At 47.1% G+C, this 19677-nt stretch overlaps 1 protein-coding gene across 2 annotated transcripts in view; it reads right to left on the reverse strand.

Moving 5' to 3' along the window:
• Positions 1-19677, reverse strand: part of MATN2 (matrilin 2) — a 109075-nt gene that overhangs the window by 42037 nt on the left and 47361 nt on the right. For both annotated transcript variants that reach the window (XM_006104153.3, XM_006104154.2), the window contains one exon: positions 14225-14347. In XM_006104153.3, the coding sequence (XP_006104215.1) occupies positions 14225-14347 (123 nt within the window). The remainder of the gene's footprint in view (positions 1-14224; positions 14348-19677) is intronic.

Here is a 19677-nt window from a genome sequence, read left to right on the forward strand (position 1 = left end):
GTCAAATATTTATTGTACATCCACACAGCACTGAGCCCTGGCTATTTACTAAAATGCAATGTGAGAATGCACTGTAGGCCCTGGCCAGTGTGGCTCAGTTGGTTGAACGTCATCTCATGCACCAAAAGGTTGCCGGTTCAATTCCCAGTCAGGGCACATGCCCAAGTTTCTAGCTCCATCCCCAGTAAGGGGGGTGCAGGAGGCAGCGATAGATGTTTCTCTCTTATTGATGTTTCTATCTCTCTCCCCCATCTCTTCCTCTCTCTAAAAAAAATCAATAGAAAAACAGATGCAAAAAAAGAATGCACCTCAGGAATGCATTTACTGCAGTGGAACTAGGACTATGTCAGAGGGTGAAAGATTAAAGGCATTTTCAGTCCATCAAGGCTTCAGTCTCTCCTTTGCAGAAAAGGGCTGACAGGATGCCATTATTTCCCAGCAAGGAGAATGACTTGGTTTCATAAGTAGGTCTTCCAGTAACTTCACCATTAAAGTTGGAGGAAAAATCAAAGATAATAAATGGATTAAATATATTAAAAAAATAATAATTTTCTCGGGTTAATATGACAGCTATGAATTAACTAGAGAGTCTGATTAATGCCTGAATCCAATAGCTATACTTTAACATCATTTCCTAGGTCTTTAAATTTTATAGTTTATTATGCTTTTAGGTAAATATGAAATATCAAATTGATAAAGATAAAAGCTGATTAATTCATTACCTACTAAATGCATTATATAATTTTAAAAAATAAAATCTACATCATAACATTAAAAATGCTTAAGTCTAAGATCCCACAAATAAGGATTCTGGTTATAAAATGTTAAAAGAAGTATTTTCATCCCAAATCAATAAAGTAGATTTTTAAAAATTCTAGATGCAAATTCCTGTATTTCCTACAGGAATAATTATACCTTAGATTTCCAATTGGGAAATCCAATTGAGATTTCCAATGAATTTAGATATAAGGAAAACACCAGTAAGGATCTGTTTTCACATTTTCTTCAGCTCATGCAAAAATTATTAAAGAATAATAAAATCTATAGTTAGTTCCAAGCCTAGGCCAGATACCTAAGGAAAATCGAATTATAGGATACTCTTCATTTATTCAATCAATAAAGCACTTACTTTGTCCCAGGCACTGGAGATACAGGGGTGAACCACACAGACAAAGGGGTTCCTGCAGTCACCAGCTTGTGTTCTAGGGGTAACGGGAAGCTCTAGGAGGAGTGTTCCTGACTGAAAGAACAGCACGTGCAAAGGTCCTGAGGTAGAACAAACTAGCCCATCTGAGGACCGGAAAGGCCAGAGTGGCCATCAGACACACCCTGAATAACTAAAATACAAGATAGAACATGCTAGACACCCACACGAGAGATGCTGACACTACAGTAGTCGTTCAGAAAGGAGATTAGTTGCCCCTGGTCAAGAGTGGATCTGACCCCGCTGACAGGGAAGCCTGAGAGTAGAGAAAGGGAAGTGGCCGGGGGACCAGTGTGAGTAACTGCGGAAACGGAGGACAGCAGGACAGGCATGGGAGTTGAATTTCACTCGCATGTCCAAGGCAAGTAGCAGGAGGGAGGACCTGGAGGACAACTGACCCCGGATGGCAGAGGGCCTGGCCACAGGCTGGGTACTCTCAACTCCCCTCGGCCCGCCGGGGGGACGACTCGAGGTCAATTCCTTAAAAAGGGAGGCGCCACTTCACCTGAGTCACGCTTTAGAAAGATACCTCTCGGAGTATCACAGCTCCTCTCCGCTCGGGGACCGTAGAGGGCTTCCAGCACAGCGACATGAAGAGCGCTGCTTTGCTGGGAACAGCTGCAGTTTTCCGAATCTCAGGCTAAAGGGCCTCGGCTGGCTTGCACACAGACGGGGAAGTTAACCTCTTGAGTCGAGGCCCTTCAACTGCTCTTCAGAGCCTTGGCCTCGCCCACCAGCGGTCAGCGAAGCCCTGTGCGTTCCCCTCTTGGCGCGGATCGCAGTGGCCTTACGCAGCCATGTCTTTCCTGTGTCTCCCTCTAGGCACCCTGACCGGGATGGGATGGGATGGGAGCTTTCCTGCACGAAGGCTCGGTGGCTGGGAAATGGTACTCAGCACAAGGCAGCAACCTACCCCCCAAACCCCAAGCCCATCTTTAGAGGTGGGGATAGGCGCTCCTCGCCTGGGTTCCCCCCTCTTCTCTGCTCCAGCTGCTGCTCTGCCCCCCTCTGTGTGTCCAGCGGGAACCTGCCTCACAGTGGTTAGGGAGGAGCGGTGGGAGCACGGGTGACTGTGAGTCTCTTATTTATAAGGATCTGTTTTCACATTTTCCAACAAGAGCTTATGACAAGAACTTTCATAACAAAGAAAAAAATCAACACATTACAAAAGAACGCCTTTGAATTCGCATTTCAAAAACAATGAACCAGGACCTTGAAGCAATGATCTCTTTTCCAAAAGTCTTTCCCCTCCGAGGGGTAGTTAGAGGCCACGAAATGCTTATTCCTTTCCGGAAGGGACTGGACCCCCACCTTCGAATAACTGCAAGCCCCCCCTACAGAAATGGCAGTGCCTGACCTCCACTGCCCCTGAGAGCCATCTGGGGACCTTTAGAAAATCTCCACGCCCAGCTCCACCCTCCCTAAATGGGACTCACAGGGGTGGGATGCCGGCCGCTCACAGGTAACTCCAGTGTGCAGCCAGGTTGAAAGTCATTGAACCTTCTGGACCAAAGTCCTCACGATCCCCCAAGAAGAAGGTGCCCTGACCCAGAAGTCAGTCCCCCCCCTTTATTAACTCCATTTATTAACTAAGACTGCCAGCCTCCATTTCCTTCTTTTTAAAAAAAAAATATATATATATATTTTATTGATTTCAAAGAGGAAGGGACAGAGAGAGATAGAAACATCAACGGTGAGAGAGAATCATTGACCGGCTGCCTCCTGCACCCCCCACACTGGGGATCGAGCCTGCAACCCGGGCATGTGCCCTGACCGGGAATCGAACCCTGACCTCCTGGTATATAGGTCGACGCTCAACCACTGAGCCATGCTGCTGGGCTCAGTTCCCTTCTTTAAACAAATCTCAGAATGACTGCAGTCCTTGGTCCCCTCGGACACGCCGTGTGGGTGCTGAGGGTGGTAGGAACGGAAGGATAACGGCTCGGATTCCAGAAGGACAGTCCCACAAACAGCAAGCCTGCCCGCTGGCTTCATGGCTGTGGCCTTTCATGCTGTTTCCAGGAGGCTGGGGATTTATGGCCACTAGTGAGCTGTGCTGTCCCGAGGGAAACCATGGGTAAAATTAATTAAAGACAACGGAATAAATACAGACTAGGTCCTGACAAAACAACGGTTGTTTTTTTGGCAGTGGTCACTTCCATTTGAAACAAATACAGATTTTTTTTTTTGGATGATTCCTTATGCTTTTGAAAAACAGCACTTCTTTTTCTCACAGCCTGGGAGGGTTTCACTGAAGGGTGATGAAACCCTGTGGGCGGCAGAAACACTGGATTAAGAGCTGCCATTACCCTTCCAGATCTTCTTTACCTGATAACCCCCCCCCACCCCCCCGCCCACTCGTAGCTCACGACTTCAGTCCAATGTCACCTCCTCCAGGCAGCCTTCCCGGGTTGGCTGGACTCCTTCCTCTGACTCCCTGGCACCGTACACGTGGCTCTACTCTTGCTCCTCTGCATTTTCCTCAGGGTATTGGAAGGACCTGGTCACAGTCTGTCTGCTCCACCGGCACGTGAGCTTGGTCTGCCTCAGTTTGGATTCCCCAGAGCCTAGTTCCATGTCCTCGTGCATGTAGCTGGTGCTCCATACGTGTTCATCTGCTGAATGAACAGTGGCCAAGGTCCAGGCCCCTGCCTCCCAACTCTCGGATGTTCCTCAAGTCCTAAAAATACTCTCCTCCGTCAGAAGCGGGGTCATGGGAAGACGAGAGAGAAGGGAACAGGACTCCTCCCTCTCCTCATCTTGAGCAAGAGAGAGCTCAGAGCAAAATGACATCTGGGAACCAGCCCCCGGCTGCAGACACCAGGAGAATGATCGCGACAGCTAAGGACCCACTGCCTTGCTGTCTGCGGCATCCCCAGTGCCTAGCACAGCGCCTGGCACATTGCAGGTGTTCCACAGGTACTTGTGAATGGACAGAGGAACCCACATCCATGCAACACAAACACAGGATTGACCGGAGAAACTCCCTCGCCAATCTCACCTAGGCCATAAGCTCTGAGACTAACAGGGTGTCTTCTCTTTCCTCAGGCTGCTGAATAATACCATGTGTTTCATACAGTAGGTGCTTAATGGGCACTGGTTGATCTGACTTGACAGACACCAGCCTATTAGAGGTCCAGGCCCCCACATAGTTTCTTATCACAATTATAATCTAACACAATTTGCAATTGATTATTGAATGTCTCTTTCCCCTATCATATGAGGCAGTGTTTGTTTTGTTCAGCCTTTTAGCTCACATATCTAGCACGGTGTCTGACATATGGTCAATTTTTAAAAACACAGGGTGAGCCCCCAAAATGTATGCATACTTTAATTTTGAAAATGAATTCTATTCTAATAAACACTGCCTTTACACTGATTCAAAGTGTGTGTGTACATTCTGGGGGGACACCCTATATATTTATATGGCTGACTGAATTAGTCAAATCTGTTCAAACTGCTAGAAAAACAACAGGGACTAAAATAGATTTAAAACATCGGTCGCCCGATCCCTGTCCCCATGGAGCCAGTGCTGTGTAGGAGCCAGTTCCTACCAACTCACACACCAGACTGCACACCTCTTCCCAACTCCACAGTCATCAAGGCCAAGTGCATTTCCTGAAATCGGCTGCAGTGGCAGTATTTACACCACAGGAATTGGTGAACATTACAAATCAGAGCTTTTCCCCCTTGGAGAGCTTTTCCCACTGAGAGGAGCCAGGCATAAACAAAACAAACAGGTAAAACCACATATTATGTTAGATGCTCTAGGTGCCGCAGAACAAAATTAACAGGAAAAGGAAATTGGGAGTGTGGAGAGAAAGGAGCTTCTGTTTTAAATAGTGTGGTCAGAAGGTGAGCTCACTGGAAAGATTATTTTATACATGGACCTGAAGGAGGTAATATGGAAAAGTAGGGACTGGAACAGGGGTGGGCAAACTTTTTGACTCGAGGGCCACAATGGGTTCTTCAACTGGACCGGAGGGCCGGAACAAAAGCATGGATGGAGTGTTTGTGTGAACTAATATAAATTCAAAGTAAACATCATTACATAAAAGGGTACAGTCTTTTCTTTTTTTAGTTTTATTCATTTCAAACGGTCTGGATCCGGCCCGCGGGCCGTAGTTTGCCCACGGCTGGACTGGAATCTTGCAGGAGGAGATAAAGGGAAGTTAGGTTTCCTCAGACAGGGGAGTGGGGGGAGTAAGGCAATCAGATTGAGTGAGAGAATATTGCCTCTGGAGCCAAACCTGGCTGCAGCGGGTGATTTCTGTAAGATTTAATTTTCCTAGAGGTTAAATAATTATGTCGCGAGAACATCTTACTGCAGATGGTAGGTACTCAGCAGACATTAGCCTCCTTCTTTCTTAGACTGGGGTAAAGACAGGTCTTGGTGGTGTGGGCCTAGTTAAGCATGGAGGAGAAGTGAACCCCACCCACATGTTGCCGACATCACAATTCTAATTACTAGTAGTGTCACTTTGTTGGGTGCCTATGAAAACCTTACACACGGACCTTAGATTCTGACTCCTTTAAATAATGTCATGTATCTCTGACCAAGTTTTGGTCTGTGAGTTCTATTCTGAATTGATCTGATACAGCAAAGTAGGAAATTCTGAGTTTTATAACGAAAGACCTCACTCACCACACTCAAGCAATGCCTCGCCGGAGAGCAATCCTTAGCAATGGATGAGAGTCCGCAAAACGTGCTTGTTTCTCTTAGTTCCTGGAGAATTTTAGGAGGGAAATTTGTGCTCAAATCCCTCCTCAGTGTGTCCCCCAGCCTCTCCCATGCACCGTAGATTTCAGTGCCTTCCTTCATTTGTGATCTCGAAACCCTGGCCTGGTGCCTGGGCCCAGAGAACTTGGACCACTTTCATCTGGTTACACTGGACCAGGAACACGGGACAAAGACTGTGGCTGCTGTAGCTGACGTCATCCTGGGTGAAATCCGAGGGCTTTTACTGACGTTTCAGAATTTTAGGCAAGCCATATTGCATACTGTGGACATCAATGACAATTTAATCTCTCCTTTTGGAGTTAAAGCAAAATGAACACCCTTAAAGACATGCTCCTGCTGTTATTTACGCTAAGATGTAAAACTCAAAACTGATCGACCACACAATGGAGGAGAGAAGAGTATTATTAGGGCTACTAAAGGCCCGATGCACGGAATTCGTGCAAGAGTAGGCCTTCCTTCCCCCCGCTGTCGGCACTGGCTTCCCTCCGGCACCCAGGACCCAGGCTTCCCTTGCAGCTCTGGCTTCGTCCAGAACGTCGTCTGGGACGTCCGGAAGGACATCCAGTCTAATTAGTATATTACGCTTTTATTATTATAGATTTCACTTGGGTGGGAACCAGTGGGATCACCACCTGCTCAAACTCAAAAGCTCGTCAGAGTTACGGCTCCACAAACACAGGAAAAACCCAAGTGCACATGTGGGGGTCGGTTCCCTTCTTTTATCATGCCTGAAAGCACTAATCTTATTTTGACAGCTGCAGCTGGATTTAAAGACCTTCGACAGTAACTGTGAGTCATCAGCCTTGCGCTTCTAGGCTGGGAGAAGCAAAACAAGCCCCACTGTCCGGAGAAAAACCACCTGTCGGCCAGGCACACTCCAGCTGCGCTCACGCCCTTCTCTCCCCCAGCGGTTCCCTTCGTTTTCCACCAATTCACCTGCACGCTATCAAGATTTCAGTTTTCTTCCGAGAATGGAAAAGAAGGAGGGATCCCCAAAATAAAGCCTTAGAACATAAGTAAATCTGATTGAATTCAGTTGATCAAAAGCATAAATGTGAGCGAATAACGCCGTACTCTCCTAAAGAGCTTTGCATTGTGCAAAGGGCTGTCATGTCATCACATCCTTGGTATAAACCTCCTACTGATGGGATCTCCCAGGGAGAGATCGACTTTAAAACATTTAGGTTAGTGGTTTCCAAACTTGAGCTTACCTCAGAATCCCCTAGAGGGCCTGTTAAAACACACATCCCTGCCCCATCAGTGTGGCTCAGTGGCTGAGCATCGACCTATGAACCAGGAGGTCACTGTTCGATTCCTGGTCAAGGCACATGCCCGGGTTGCAGGCTCCATCCCCAGTAGGGGGCATGCAGGAGGCAGCCAATCAGTGATTCTCTCTCATCATTGATGCTTCTCTCTCTCTCTCCCTCTCTCTCTTTCCCTCTGAAATAAAAATAAATAAATAAAATAAAACACATTTCTAAGCCTCACTCTGAGTCTAGGGTAGGGCCTGGGAATTTGAATTTTCAACACGTTTCCCCACAAAGTTGATGCTGCTGTTGGGGGACCCCACTTTGAGAACCACTTGAAAATAAGCAATCACAGAAGCTCTACAAGGTTCCAACTCACTTCTCCCTGCCGTGTAATAATTCTTTCACAGCTGGGATTTCTCCACTCACATGTAGTCAGTTCAGTCCTCCCTCGGGGCCCTACTCATCCAGATTAACCTCCCCCCACTTTCAAATCCTGCTCCCTGGCACAGCCAGAGCACACTGCATGCAACGATATCCCAGTTCCGGGGCCCAGCAGCTCGGCTAAGCAGGAGCCCCATGACCGACTCTCCTCTGCTCAGCAAGTCTCTGCTTCTGCTCGGGCGGTCTCAGCTGTTTACCCTGAGGCTGTGTGCTCCACACTCTGTTGTGGGCTGCCCCAAAGCTCAGGCCCTGACCTTCTCTTTCTCCCTCCAAGACTCATCCATTTGCAGGGTCAGTGAGCACCACCACGCACATCCAGCGAGGCATTTCCGTGAACTCTGACCCTCCATCTCCGGCTGCACCCAACCACTTGTGTGGGCTCTTTCCCGCAGTCACTCGTTTTCTCTCAAAACCAGGTTTCCTCTCTGAGGTTATCCCCCATCTGATGTCATAAACTCCTCCCTGGAGCAGAGATGATTGCTGTGGTCGCCTAATTAATTCTATGGGTATAAGAAACATGTGCACTGAATACATGTTGACTGAACTGATTAGAATTGCATCCTAATTGCATATTTCCTGTTCTGCTCCCCATGTGGGCAGCACAAGGGAAGCCAAGATCTGAGTATTTCTTGGGTCTTGAACATGTAAGAGAAACATTGACTTTTCTCCTGCCCCCCATCCCCTAAAAATGCCTGGCCCATAGAAAAGAGTCAATAAGTATTGAATGAATAAATGAATGGATGGATGGATGTGATACTGTTGTAATTAGCTAGTTATTAATAACTAGAGGCCTGATGCACAAAATTCATGCAAGAGTAGGCCTTCCTTCGCCCAGCTGCAGGCACCGGCTTCCCTCTGGCCGCCGGCTGGCACCCGGGACCCAGGCTTCCTGGGCTTCCCTCGAAGCTCCTCCTGCCCTAACCCTCCCCCTGGCCCCAGGCAACCACCTTCTAAAGTTGGCATTTCCTGAATTTTTATATAAATGGAATCTTTTAATTTCACTATTATATTAATTAGAACAGTGGTTCTCAATCTTGGCTGCACATTAGAATCACCTGGGAATCTTTTTAAAATCCTGATTTCTGGGCCTCATCCTCCGGAAAGTCTGTTTCTTTGTTATTAATGTTGTGGCCTCACCCCATAACAAAGAAACAGAATTTCCGGAGGATGAGGCCCAGAAATCAGGATTTTAAAGATTCCCAGGTGATTCTAATGTGCAACCAAGGTTGAGAACCACTGAGTTAGAACCTCCAGGACAGTGTTGAGTAGAAGTAATGAGAGTGGACATAGTGCCTTGTTCCTTACCTTAGGAGGAAAGCATTTAGTCAGACTCAAGCACACTCGTGGGTATGATATTAACTACAGGCTTTTTCATAGATGCCTTTTATTAGGTTGAGGAATTTCCCCTTTATTCCTAGTTTCTGAAAGTGTTTATAATGAATGAATGTTGGGTATTATCCAAGGTTTTTCTGCATATATTGAAATAATCATGTCTTTTTTTAAATCTGTCAATATGGTTAATTATATCGCTTGGGGTTTTTTGGATTTGATTATATATAGGTTCTATTTGCCAAGTTTTTAAGAACTTCTGCATTTAAATTGATGAGGAATGTTGGTTATAGCTTTTCTCACTTTAACCATGTGACTGTTTTTCTAGCTCAAGCCCCTTGATTAAACTGTAATATAAAAGCTATTAAATTACTTAAGTATCTTGGGAAAAATAATGTCAGGGACATATCTGAAGAATGAGAGCAATAAAATACATTTAGTATGGTTCTTCAGAGAGAGAGAAATATGTGAAAGTTGGACAAGGACGTTTACATTTTTTTGCCAAGTGAAGTTTTCTAAATGTTGCATTGTCATTATTCTTCCAGATAGATTAATTATTCTAGAAGGAGGGAAAGGAAAGAAAAATTCCTTGTTTAAAAAATAAAAAACAAAGAAAAGGAAACAAGATAAAATTCTTTCTTATTAGTGGGAATTCAAGGAGAAGGGAATGATGGGGAAAACAGAGGTGTGAAGACAGGCACATTTCATGAGGATTCGCACCCCCCCCCTCCACCCAGCCCCCTTTTTGGGGGGAAAGGGAAAGAGATAAACTTCTACTGAGCCCTGTGAGCTAGGCATTATGCTAACGCTTTTGCATATACCTTATAGGATGGTTTTGGATGGGGAAGACTTTTTGGAGAACAGAAGACTCCACAGTGTGGACCTCCAGCTTATTTCAAGTTGCCCATGTGGACAGAAGTTTGAAGGTAAGATTATTTCAAGTGCTTCACCTAGTCTTTGAATGGAAGCCACTGGCCAACTGGTGCCCAGAAAAGAGTTATCTGGACAATGAAGAGACCCAACACCAGGTCACCAAAAGATGTATGTACACTTCTTCTGAAAAAGAGGAAATTAATGGGGGTGGGGAGGTAGATAATACTCTTCCAAAATGAAAGGGCCCTCCCTTTTTATTTGGAAAGGGAATTACACTTTTTAGTATATGGCTTCAGATGGCAGAGGTCCGATCAAGGGTGGGCATTACGGGGAGCAGGATATCAGCTCAGCCACTGATCCAGGCTGGAGGGGGAAGCAGGTGCTTTGCAAGGACCTGGTGTCCCAGGGAGCGAGGGTGGTGGACTGCCCATCTGGGGCTCCAGGAGGGAGCACAATTCCTGGGTTATGTGGGGGAGGGAGCTACAAGTCTGACAGCCAAGGGCCATTTCCACTTGAAGAGCCTACAAATGAGCTGTGTCCGCCTCCTCTCTCCACAGAGTATGAATAGAACATGGCGGATGTTGGGAGCCATTATAAATCACACATACATCTCCAGTTTATAGCATAATAGGTTTCTGGCTCCTCCAAGCCAACTCCCAGTTTGGTCTGGAGTTAAAAGACAACCTTGCAGTTTGGTCTGGAGTTGAAGGACAACCTTGCAGTTTGGTCTGGAGTTAAAAGATAGCCTACCCTCACCCTAAGCACAAACCTGCTACATCTCTGCTGATAAGCTCACAGCTGCGACATTCCAGAGCCCTCCTACATCCTTAGTGATAGGCTACTCCCAGGGACCTCCTTACCCCACCCCCTCCCTCTAGAACAACATAAATTCTACCCGCTGTAAAAATAAAACTGAGGCTTGATCAGAACTTTGTCTTGCCTCCATTTCTTCGCGTCTCCTATCCTCTCATTCCTTTGCAGGATTTGGTATGGAGTACCCACGATGCGTGCCCTGCAGGTCGGGGCAGCGGATATGGTGTGTGTGTGTGTGTGTGTGTGTGTGTGTGTGTGTGTGTGAAGGCAGTCACCTAGGAGGCACTGTCACAATCATCATGTACAATGACATATTACAGCAGCTGGTAGTTGTCTTGGGGGGAGGGGGGTGATGACAATCATTTGACTGTTAGTCCTGGTGAATTCGTCCTGAATTTCCCCTTGGATCAGTGAACTTCTGAACCTGCCTGTTTCCTGGGGTTGGAGGAGCGTCTCTGGTTGTGGGGTTACTCTGCTGCCATATCGGGGCCCTCAAGGATCATGGGACAGTGTCCATGGTGATTAAGCTATGGAGTCACACATAGCAGGATTTGTATTCTGGTTTGGTCACATTAAGAGCCATAAAACCTCGAGTAAATGGTCTAAGCTTTTCTGTACCGTGTTTTCCTTATCTGTAAAATGAGAATGATAAGTAAGAGCTGTTGTTAGATAACAATATGAAGCACGGAGGAGAGCCCTGGCACGTGGTAAACACTTAGGAAGAGGCTACAGTCAGGCTGACGGTGTACAGCACACCGAGCTGGGCAAGGGCTGCGATTGCTTTTGGTGGCAATAACCTTGATCGCTGATCTGATTTACTCTCGTGCGAGAACGTGAGCTCTGAGAGAGCAGGGGCACTGCTGGCTTATTCACTGTCTTATTTCCAGCAATTTGCACGCTGCCCGGCACATCTTATTCCTGGCCAGGCCCACTGAGTCCCTCTTGGTGCTGGCAGGGACTGATCCCCACAAGCAGCTCATGGCCCAGCCTCCCCTGGGCACAGCTTTTAACTGTCTACGGACCAAAACCATGCACTAACATGGGCTCATCAATGAGATAGGTCTTCATTTGTCACCACCCTTCCCATTTTATGGGTGAGGAAGTTGAGTCAAGGAGGTTTAAATAACAGCTCAGGGTGAGAGAGCCACAGCCCAGGACTGATGATGTCAGGATTCGAACCCAGGTCTGTGGACTATAGCGGCCCTGTCCTTTCTGCAAGGCCACTGGTATACCAATTTCAGGCAGGCAAGCAATAGAGTTATTACCTTTTTCTGAGAGAGTGAGAACTGCTCTTTCTGATTGTACATATTAGTCTGGTGCTAAGCTGATGGCAAAGGCAGCTGAACTGCTTCAGAGCGACTGGAGGGCTGGGTCAGATGGGCCGGCTCAGCCCTGGCTCCAGCTCCATCCCTTCTCCCTTAACCAGAAGCCCTTCTCTCCCTTCCCCCCTGCCCCCTCTTCCCTTTCTGCTGGACACCAGTGACTCTCAAAGCGGGGCAGCAATCTATGTCAGAAGTTCACCGACAATGCAGAGTCCTGGCCCCATGCCAGATCTGCTGACTCTGAATCCCTGGGGTGAGGCCCAGGGGCCGGCTCCGGTAGTTACTGAAGCTTGAACCACCTCCTGGGTTCACTCACATCCTTCCACCCCCGGGGCCTCCTTGCCCCTCCATCAGTCCGTCTGAATTCAGCCCAGCAGCTTCTGCTTCATGCTCTTTGCAGCCACAGCTCTGCCCAGGGGGGGAGCCGAGGCCAGACCAGCACTGGGGGGACCCTGGGGCCTCACAGCTTGAGGTCGGAAAGCCTGGTGGGTGGGGAAGGCCTTGCTCAGGACATCAGGGGAGAAGTTTCTATTTTTATTTGCTGGCCTCCAAGTCCTCTGGCTTCACGAAGCCAGCCCACAGACAATGGACATGGGCAGATGCCCAGACCCCAGCAGGTCACGGGGCAGGAGACAAGGACAGGAATTTCTGTGCTCCTAAGAGGGAAGGCAGGAAGGGAGTTAGCAAGGAGGCGGTGGCTGAGCCTTCTGTGAAGAAGTTCCTTCGGGGTGGAGTCGGGGGGAGGTTCCTGAAGAGGCTGGAGCAGGAGGCGGGGGAGAGCACCGGGAGAGGATGGAGCGTGTCTAAAAAGCTGTTTAGGTGGTTTGCTGAGCAGCGGGCGAGGTGACCTTGCCCGGGCTCCCCCAGTTGCCTAGTAACTCGACTAAACCGCTGAGTCTTTGGTGTGAGTAGTCTGTGATGTGAAAACAGGAAGAGTCGGAGGTTCCAGCGGATCGGGATGAGTCAGGCTGCTCTCAACACCCTGGGATCCGAGGGTCTGAGAGGAGCGAGGACACAGCCCTGGGCTCCACAGCCAGGGAGCCGAGGAGGCAGGCAGGTGTTCCCTAATCTCGGGGGGTCGGCAGGGAGGCTGCCAACCTCTCTCAACCCCGAAACTGAAAAGTGAGAAGACGAGAGGAAAATGTGGTTTGGCTCTATCAATGCCATACTAATTACAGCCGTTTGTGCAAATGGCTCCCATCAGTGCAGTGGTTCTCAACCTTCTGGCCCTTTAAGTACAGTTCCTCATGTTGTGACCCAACCATAAAATTATTTTCGTTGCTACTTCATAACTGTCATGTTGCTACTGTTATGAATCGTCATGTAAATATCTGATATGCAGGATGGTCTTAGGCGACCCCTGTGAAAGGGTCGTTCGACCGCCAAAGGGGTCGCGACCCACAGGTTGAGAACCGCTGCATTAGTGCTTCATTGCTTACCGTCCGGTATAATCACAGTTACGCACTGCATGACTACCCGTCCGGTTAGCCGGGTTTCATTTGCCTCCATGTGGGCCGTCTTCCTTGCTTTGGTAGCCTGGGTGTCCTGACTAACGCAGTGGCTTTATTTACAACTTGAAAAAGGGATGCGCACAACAGTCAGCATTTGAGTAAGTCTCTCCTCCGAGAGGTGGGTTACCTCGTGCTGGCTCAAAGGCACTCTGTCTAGTTTTCGGGCTTGGCCAAAAAAGAATGTGGATTCCATCAGCACATACCTGTTTGCCCTTTTCTCTTTAGGATCCTATAAAGTGTCCTTCACCAGAGCAAGTAGACCCCGGGGCACATCTAAAGCAGAACTTGAATAATCATCCCCAGCCCATGTTACTAACTCAGCCTAAGTCCACGCTTCCGAGGAGAAACTAAAATATGGAGACAGTTCCTCAGGGAACAGTTAATAGAGACGGGGGATGAAAAGGCTCGTTAGCAGTTCTCCCCAAAGAACAGCTCGGGAGGTAAAAGACACCAGCTCATGAATCCAAGGCGGCTATTTCTGGGAAGTACCTCCAACCATCTTCCACACTCTTCCTGACGGCCTACTGTGTGCTTGACTCTGGCCTAGGCACTATGATGGCAGTGTGGGGGGTGGAGGTCAACACAAAATATATGAATTACAAAACCTGGTTTCTATTGTTAGGGAGGCAATGACTTGGCTGGGTGAGGGGCCACGGATGACTTAAATGGGCCCAGATGAAGGAAGAGGGAGCAGGAGAGAAGAGGAGGACAGCATGGATACATCAGCCAAGCAATCTTACTTCTGCAAGTTGTCTGATCCGCGTTGAGGATGTATCCTTGTTTGCACCTGCAGACGTACGAGCCAGGGGTGTTGATGCAGAAGTGGGCACAGTTATGCTCCAGGAGGCTGCACATGTGGGCCACTGGAAAGAAACATACAGCAAGTTAAGGCAACGATAATGCCTTCTCTAACTTCATGCACCCTGCCAACATTTATTCATAACCTACTCTGGGGTGGAGAGAGCAGGGCCCAAAGAGAAACAAGCTTCGGTCCCCACCCTCACAGGGGTCTACAGCCTCTGGTCAGATGAGATAGTTCTAGATAGATGCTATCCGCCATCACCCAGAAAAAGGACCATGGAGGGCTAAAGGGAAATGACGTTAGGCTAACCAGTGGTCGGCAAACTCATTAGTCAACAAAGCCAAATATCAACAGTACAACGATTGAAATTTCTTTTGAGAGCCAAATTTTTAAAACTTAAACTATATAGGTAGGTACATTGTTATTAATTTAATTAGGGTACTCCTAAGGCTTAGGTTAGGAAGAGCCACACTCAAGGGGCTAAAGGCCGCATGTGGCTCGCGAGCTGCAGTTTGCCGACCACGGGGCTAAGCCATATAAAATTGCCAATATCCAACTCCAGGTCTAAATGACCGACAAAAGGAGAAATGTTCTGGTTCAATTAATAATACCCGACTGGTGAGTAGGAAGATCACAAAGCCTGCTGATACCAGAGGGGGCTTTGGCAAATGTGTGGATTTCAGTAGGCAGCAATGGAGTTGGAGGAAAAGCTATTAGTTAAATGAGAAGAATCAACAGTTTTGCCCTGCCCTGTGTTGCTCAGTGGTTAGTGCATGGCCCTGCACATGGAAGGCTGCAGGTTTGATTCCTGGTCAAGGGCATGTACCTGGGTTGTAGGTTTGATCCCAAGCCCCAGTAGGGGTGCATGCAGCAGGCAACCAATTGATGTGTCTCTCTCCCATCGATGTTTCCCTCTTTCTCTCCCCCTTCTTCCCTTCCATTCCCTCTAAAAAAAAAAATCAATAGAAAAAATATCCTCGGGTGAGTATTAACAACAACCAAAAAAGTATCAACAGTTTCTCAGGATCATAAATCCCAAGAATAGTGTAATGTTTTTAATATGCAAAAGTGTTATGCTGAATTTTGAGAGTAAAATAATGCATTCATATGTTCCATATTTCATAAGCTTTATGCCTCATTTTAAAATATTTCTGCAATTAGTTTCTGAAGTACCTCCGCTTTCAGATATATCAGTTCTTGCATAAATCTGTCTGGAGCTCATAAAAATTCTTATTTTTTTAAATATTTTAATTTATTACTTTACTCAAAATGATGCAACTTGAACATATTTAAAACTTACCAACATCAGTATAAACAAGTTATGCAAGTGTTCTCAAAAACAAGAAAGATGACCATATGTAGAAATATATTTGTAGAAGCTAAAACAAAAGAGGCTTTCAAACGCTAAGAACAATCCCATTAATCCATTGCCCAGAAAAACTCAGCTACCAATGAAAGCGCCGGTATAACTCAGGTATATGTCTCCTTACTTCTAAGTAAGAAACATGGTGAGCACTATATGAAGTAGGGGAGTAAAACTTATTTATTTCATAACAATACGATTTAGAATGATCATTCTGAGTTTATGACTATAAGCTCCTAGGATACAAATAAGACACAGGTCACGTTAGGAAAGTTCATAGATGAAATACAATCAATCATTTTTACTTTGGTGTGAAATAAATATCTGTTTTTGTGACCATGGGAAACTTCAGTAATCTCTATTCATAAAGTGGAGATAATAATAGCACCTACCTCATAAGGGCCTTGTAAGGGTTAAAATAATCAATAATAAAGTGCTTAGAACAGTGCCCAGTACCTGGGGAATGAGTGTGCTGATGTGTTAACCATTACGCAGCAAAGGACAGGCATGATGGCCTTCTGTTTCGTTTTACATACATGGGCTCATCCTATATATGTTGATCCTCAACTTGGTTTTCACTGAACATTACTCACAGAGTCTCTCTATGCTGATATATAACATCTTTCATGGAACCTAAGATGCACCCCCATTTCAGAGTTGTTAAAATGTGAGGACACATACAGTTGATACTCATTATTTGCAGATTCTGTATTTGCGAATTTGCCTCCTGGCTAAAAGGTATTTGTAACCCTACAGACAATACACACAGTGCTTTCACAGTCCTTCGTGGACATGCTCAGAGCGAGGGGACGTCCGAGCCGCCTGGTGCGCATGCTGCCAGCTGGGGTTGATCAAGGCGCTGCTCGGCCTTGAGTTCCTGCTCTCAGACGGTAGGTAAGCGTCCTTTTCAAGGTCTCCTCAGTGCCATGGCTTTGGCATCTGTGTGATGTTCTGCTGTGGAAGGTGGCCCCAAGCGTAGTGCTGGGGTTTGCTGAGTGCTAGTGAAGTGTGTCTCGTGTCCCAAGTGCAAGAGGCTGCGACGCCATTTATGGAGAAAATGTGCAACAGATCAATTTCGTTCAGGCATGAGTGATAGTGTTGTGGGCTCCGAGGTCCAAGCTAGTGAATCAACAATAGGTATTAGATAAAGTCCTTAAACAAAAAACACACATAAAACAAGGTAATGTGTTGATCAGGTGACAAACAAGTGACCAGAGCCTCACAGGAAACTGTTTTGCTCCTAGGAGCAATGAACCAGTATTTGCTAATTGTGTTCACTGTTACTTTTATAGAACACTAGAGGCCCGATGCATGAAATTCGTGCAAGAGTAAGCCTTCCTTCCCCCAGCTGCTGGCACCACCTTCCCTCGAAGCACCGGCTTCATCTGGAAGGACGTCTGGTCTAATTAGCATCTTATATAATTGCTGAAATAATAAGAATCAACTGTATATCTTACATGTGATCAAATACATTAACTCTCGTTGATTCCTTTCAATTGCTTTACCCCTTGGTCATATGATTCATTGTACTTGGCCACTTCCCCATCGGTTGACATCTGAGCAGGTCCCAAATCTTTGCTTTTGCAATCCTGTGATGAACATTCCCAAACACACCTCCTCAGACACACGCACAACTGTTTCTCCTGGACTGCGTCCTAGTCTGATGGACACAGCCGATTGCCTGGCAAGGTGGCTCTCACCAGCAATGCCTGAGAGTATGTCCAACCCCCTCCAAGCCTCAGCACTCGACCTGATCAACTCCAAGTTCTTGACAGAATTGTGAGGGGAAATCAGCATCCTGTTTTGAATGTGCATTTGCTTTGCACCTGGAAAGCTCTCTGCTTTTACTACTGCCGGAGTCAAGTTACCCACGGGCACAAGGCATTCCTGATGAACCCTCAGCGTGTCACTGTTTCCCTTTATAATGAAGGAGGTCTGAAGTCTAGGAAACCAGCTACGCAGCACTTAGAACTGGTGCAAGGCCTGGCTGGTGTGGCTCAGTGGTTGACCATCGTCCTGTGCACCGGGGAGGTCACTGGTTCAGTTTCCGGTCAGGGCACATGCCCAGTTTCGGCTCAGTCCTCAGTGGGAGGTGTGCAGGGGGTGCAGCCGATCCTTATTTCTCTCTCACTGATGTTTCTATCTCTCCCTTCTCCCTCTCCCTTCCTCTCTCTCTAAAAATCAATAAAAAACATTAAAAATAAAAAAAGAATTGGTACCCCGGGGACCCTGGTAGATGAAAAAGGAAGACAGACAGGAGATGTGGGGCAGAGAAAGTACCTGTGCGAGCAGACAGCACAGTGGTGAAGAGAACGGCTTCTGGAAACAGACCAGCGCTCCGCTTCGCCACTTACCGTGCATGGCCTTGTCAGAATTACTTAATTTCTCTAAACCAGTGGTTCTCAACCTGTGGATCACGACCCCTTTGGCGGTAGAACGACCCTTTCACAGGGGTCGCCTAAGACCATCCTGCATATCAGATATTTACATTACGATTCATAACAATAGCAACATTACAGTTATGAAGTAGCAATGAAAATAATTTTATGGTTGGGTCACAACATGAGGAACTGTATTTAAGGGGCCAGAAGGTTGAGGACCACTGAAACTCCACTTCCTTCACCTGTCAGATGGGGAAATTAAAAGAACTACTGCATAGTTTTAGAGTGACAGCGTGTCACTGAGGCTGGTTTGGGCTGTGCACCATAGAAGACACTGGAACCAGGAGACCGTAACTCAATGTAATGGGAAAAGCGCTGGACGAGAGGCCAGACTTTGTGTTCCAGCTCCCCTCAACCCCAAACAAAGGAGGGAGTTCAGGTACATTGGGTAACTCCTTTTTCTTTATGTCTTTACCTGTAGAATAAAGGCAGGTGCAGTGTCTAGGGACCCTCAGTATATGCACTGAAATTGTTTCATCTGCGTAGCACCCCCTTTTTCTAGAAACTGCCCTTCTCACTCCAAATGCATGGGAACTGTGGGAGCTGCCGTGTGGGTCTGAGGCAGCCCCTCTCCTGGCCGCCGCTGGTGGGACAGGGTTTGACAATCAGAGTCCTTTCTTGGCATTTAGGAACTAGAACTGAGAAAAAGGGGGCTTAAACCACAGGCTGATATGCTCTGTGCCCATGGACCACAGGAATCCATGGGGAAGCAGAGGGAAGAGATGGAGAGAAGGCAGGACTGTCAATCATTACTCTTCTCCATAATTCCATGAGTAATATCATGCGACCCCTCCTTTCTCAACCTAGTTCAAGCTGAATTTCTACGACTTTCAACCAAAAGAGTCCCAGACATTTTTACTAAGGTAGGATAAAAAGTTTCCATCGGCAAATCTCTCTGGGTGAGTGTGCAGTGAGTCCATGAGCATCGGGCCCTGATGCCTGGCTCTCCCGTGGGCGGGGCCTTTGTGATGTGACTGGCGGGGACGCGCCAGCCCTGCCTCCTCGCCTGGCCTGCGAGTGGTCTCATTTCTCATGGGTGGAAACTGGGTCAAGGCTTTGTGTTCAGGGGGAGGAATCATTCATCAGCAGACTGCTATTGGCAGGACTGGATTTTTTTTAACCAGGAAATATGAATGTTCACAAATGTTTATTAATGAATGCATGAATGATTAAAGGGATAATCAAAGGAATGGTGGGGCTGACTGGGGCTCTTGAAAGGAACAATTACTGGGCATGGAAAGTCAACATCTGTTGAAGCCAATCTGCCCTCCCAATGAACACAACAGGGCCTCATTGGTGCAGTAAGTGCAGACTTTGCCCAGGTTGTTTGGTGAAAGGTGTGTCTGAGGAACACTTTTAGGGCCTGACATTGAGACTGGCCTGGGTGGGGTGGGGTGGGTGGGGCTATTAGGGTAGGAACGGCCAGCCTCTGGGCTCCAAATACCAGGCTAGGTTGATAAAGCAGGTACCAGAAGGTTAATTAAAAGCAGCCCTGCCCCGGTTATAATGAGTTTTCAGGGACAGACATGCATTTTCAGCCCCTAATTTCTGTGTCCTCTCTCATTGGGTGGCAAAAGTGGTGGACCC

Source organism: Myotis lucifugus, unplaced genomic scaffold (genome assembly GCF_000147115.1).
Source record: "Myotis lucifugus unplaced genomic scaffold, Myoluc2.0 scaffold_548, whole genome shotgun sequence".
NCBI classification, from domain to species: Eukaryota; Metazoa; Chordata; class Mammalia; order Chiroptera; family Vespertilionidae; genus Myotis; species Myotis lucifugus.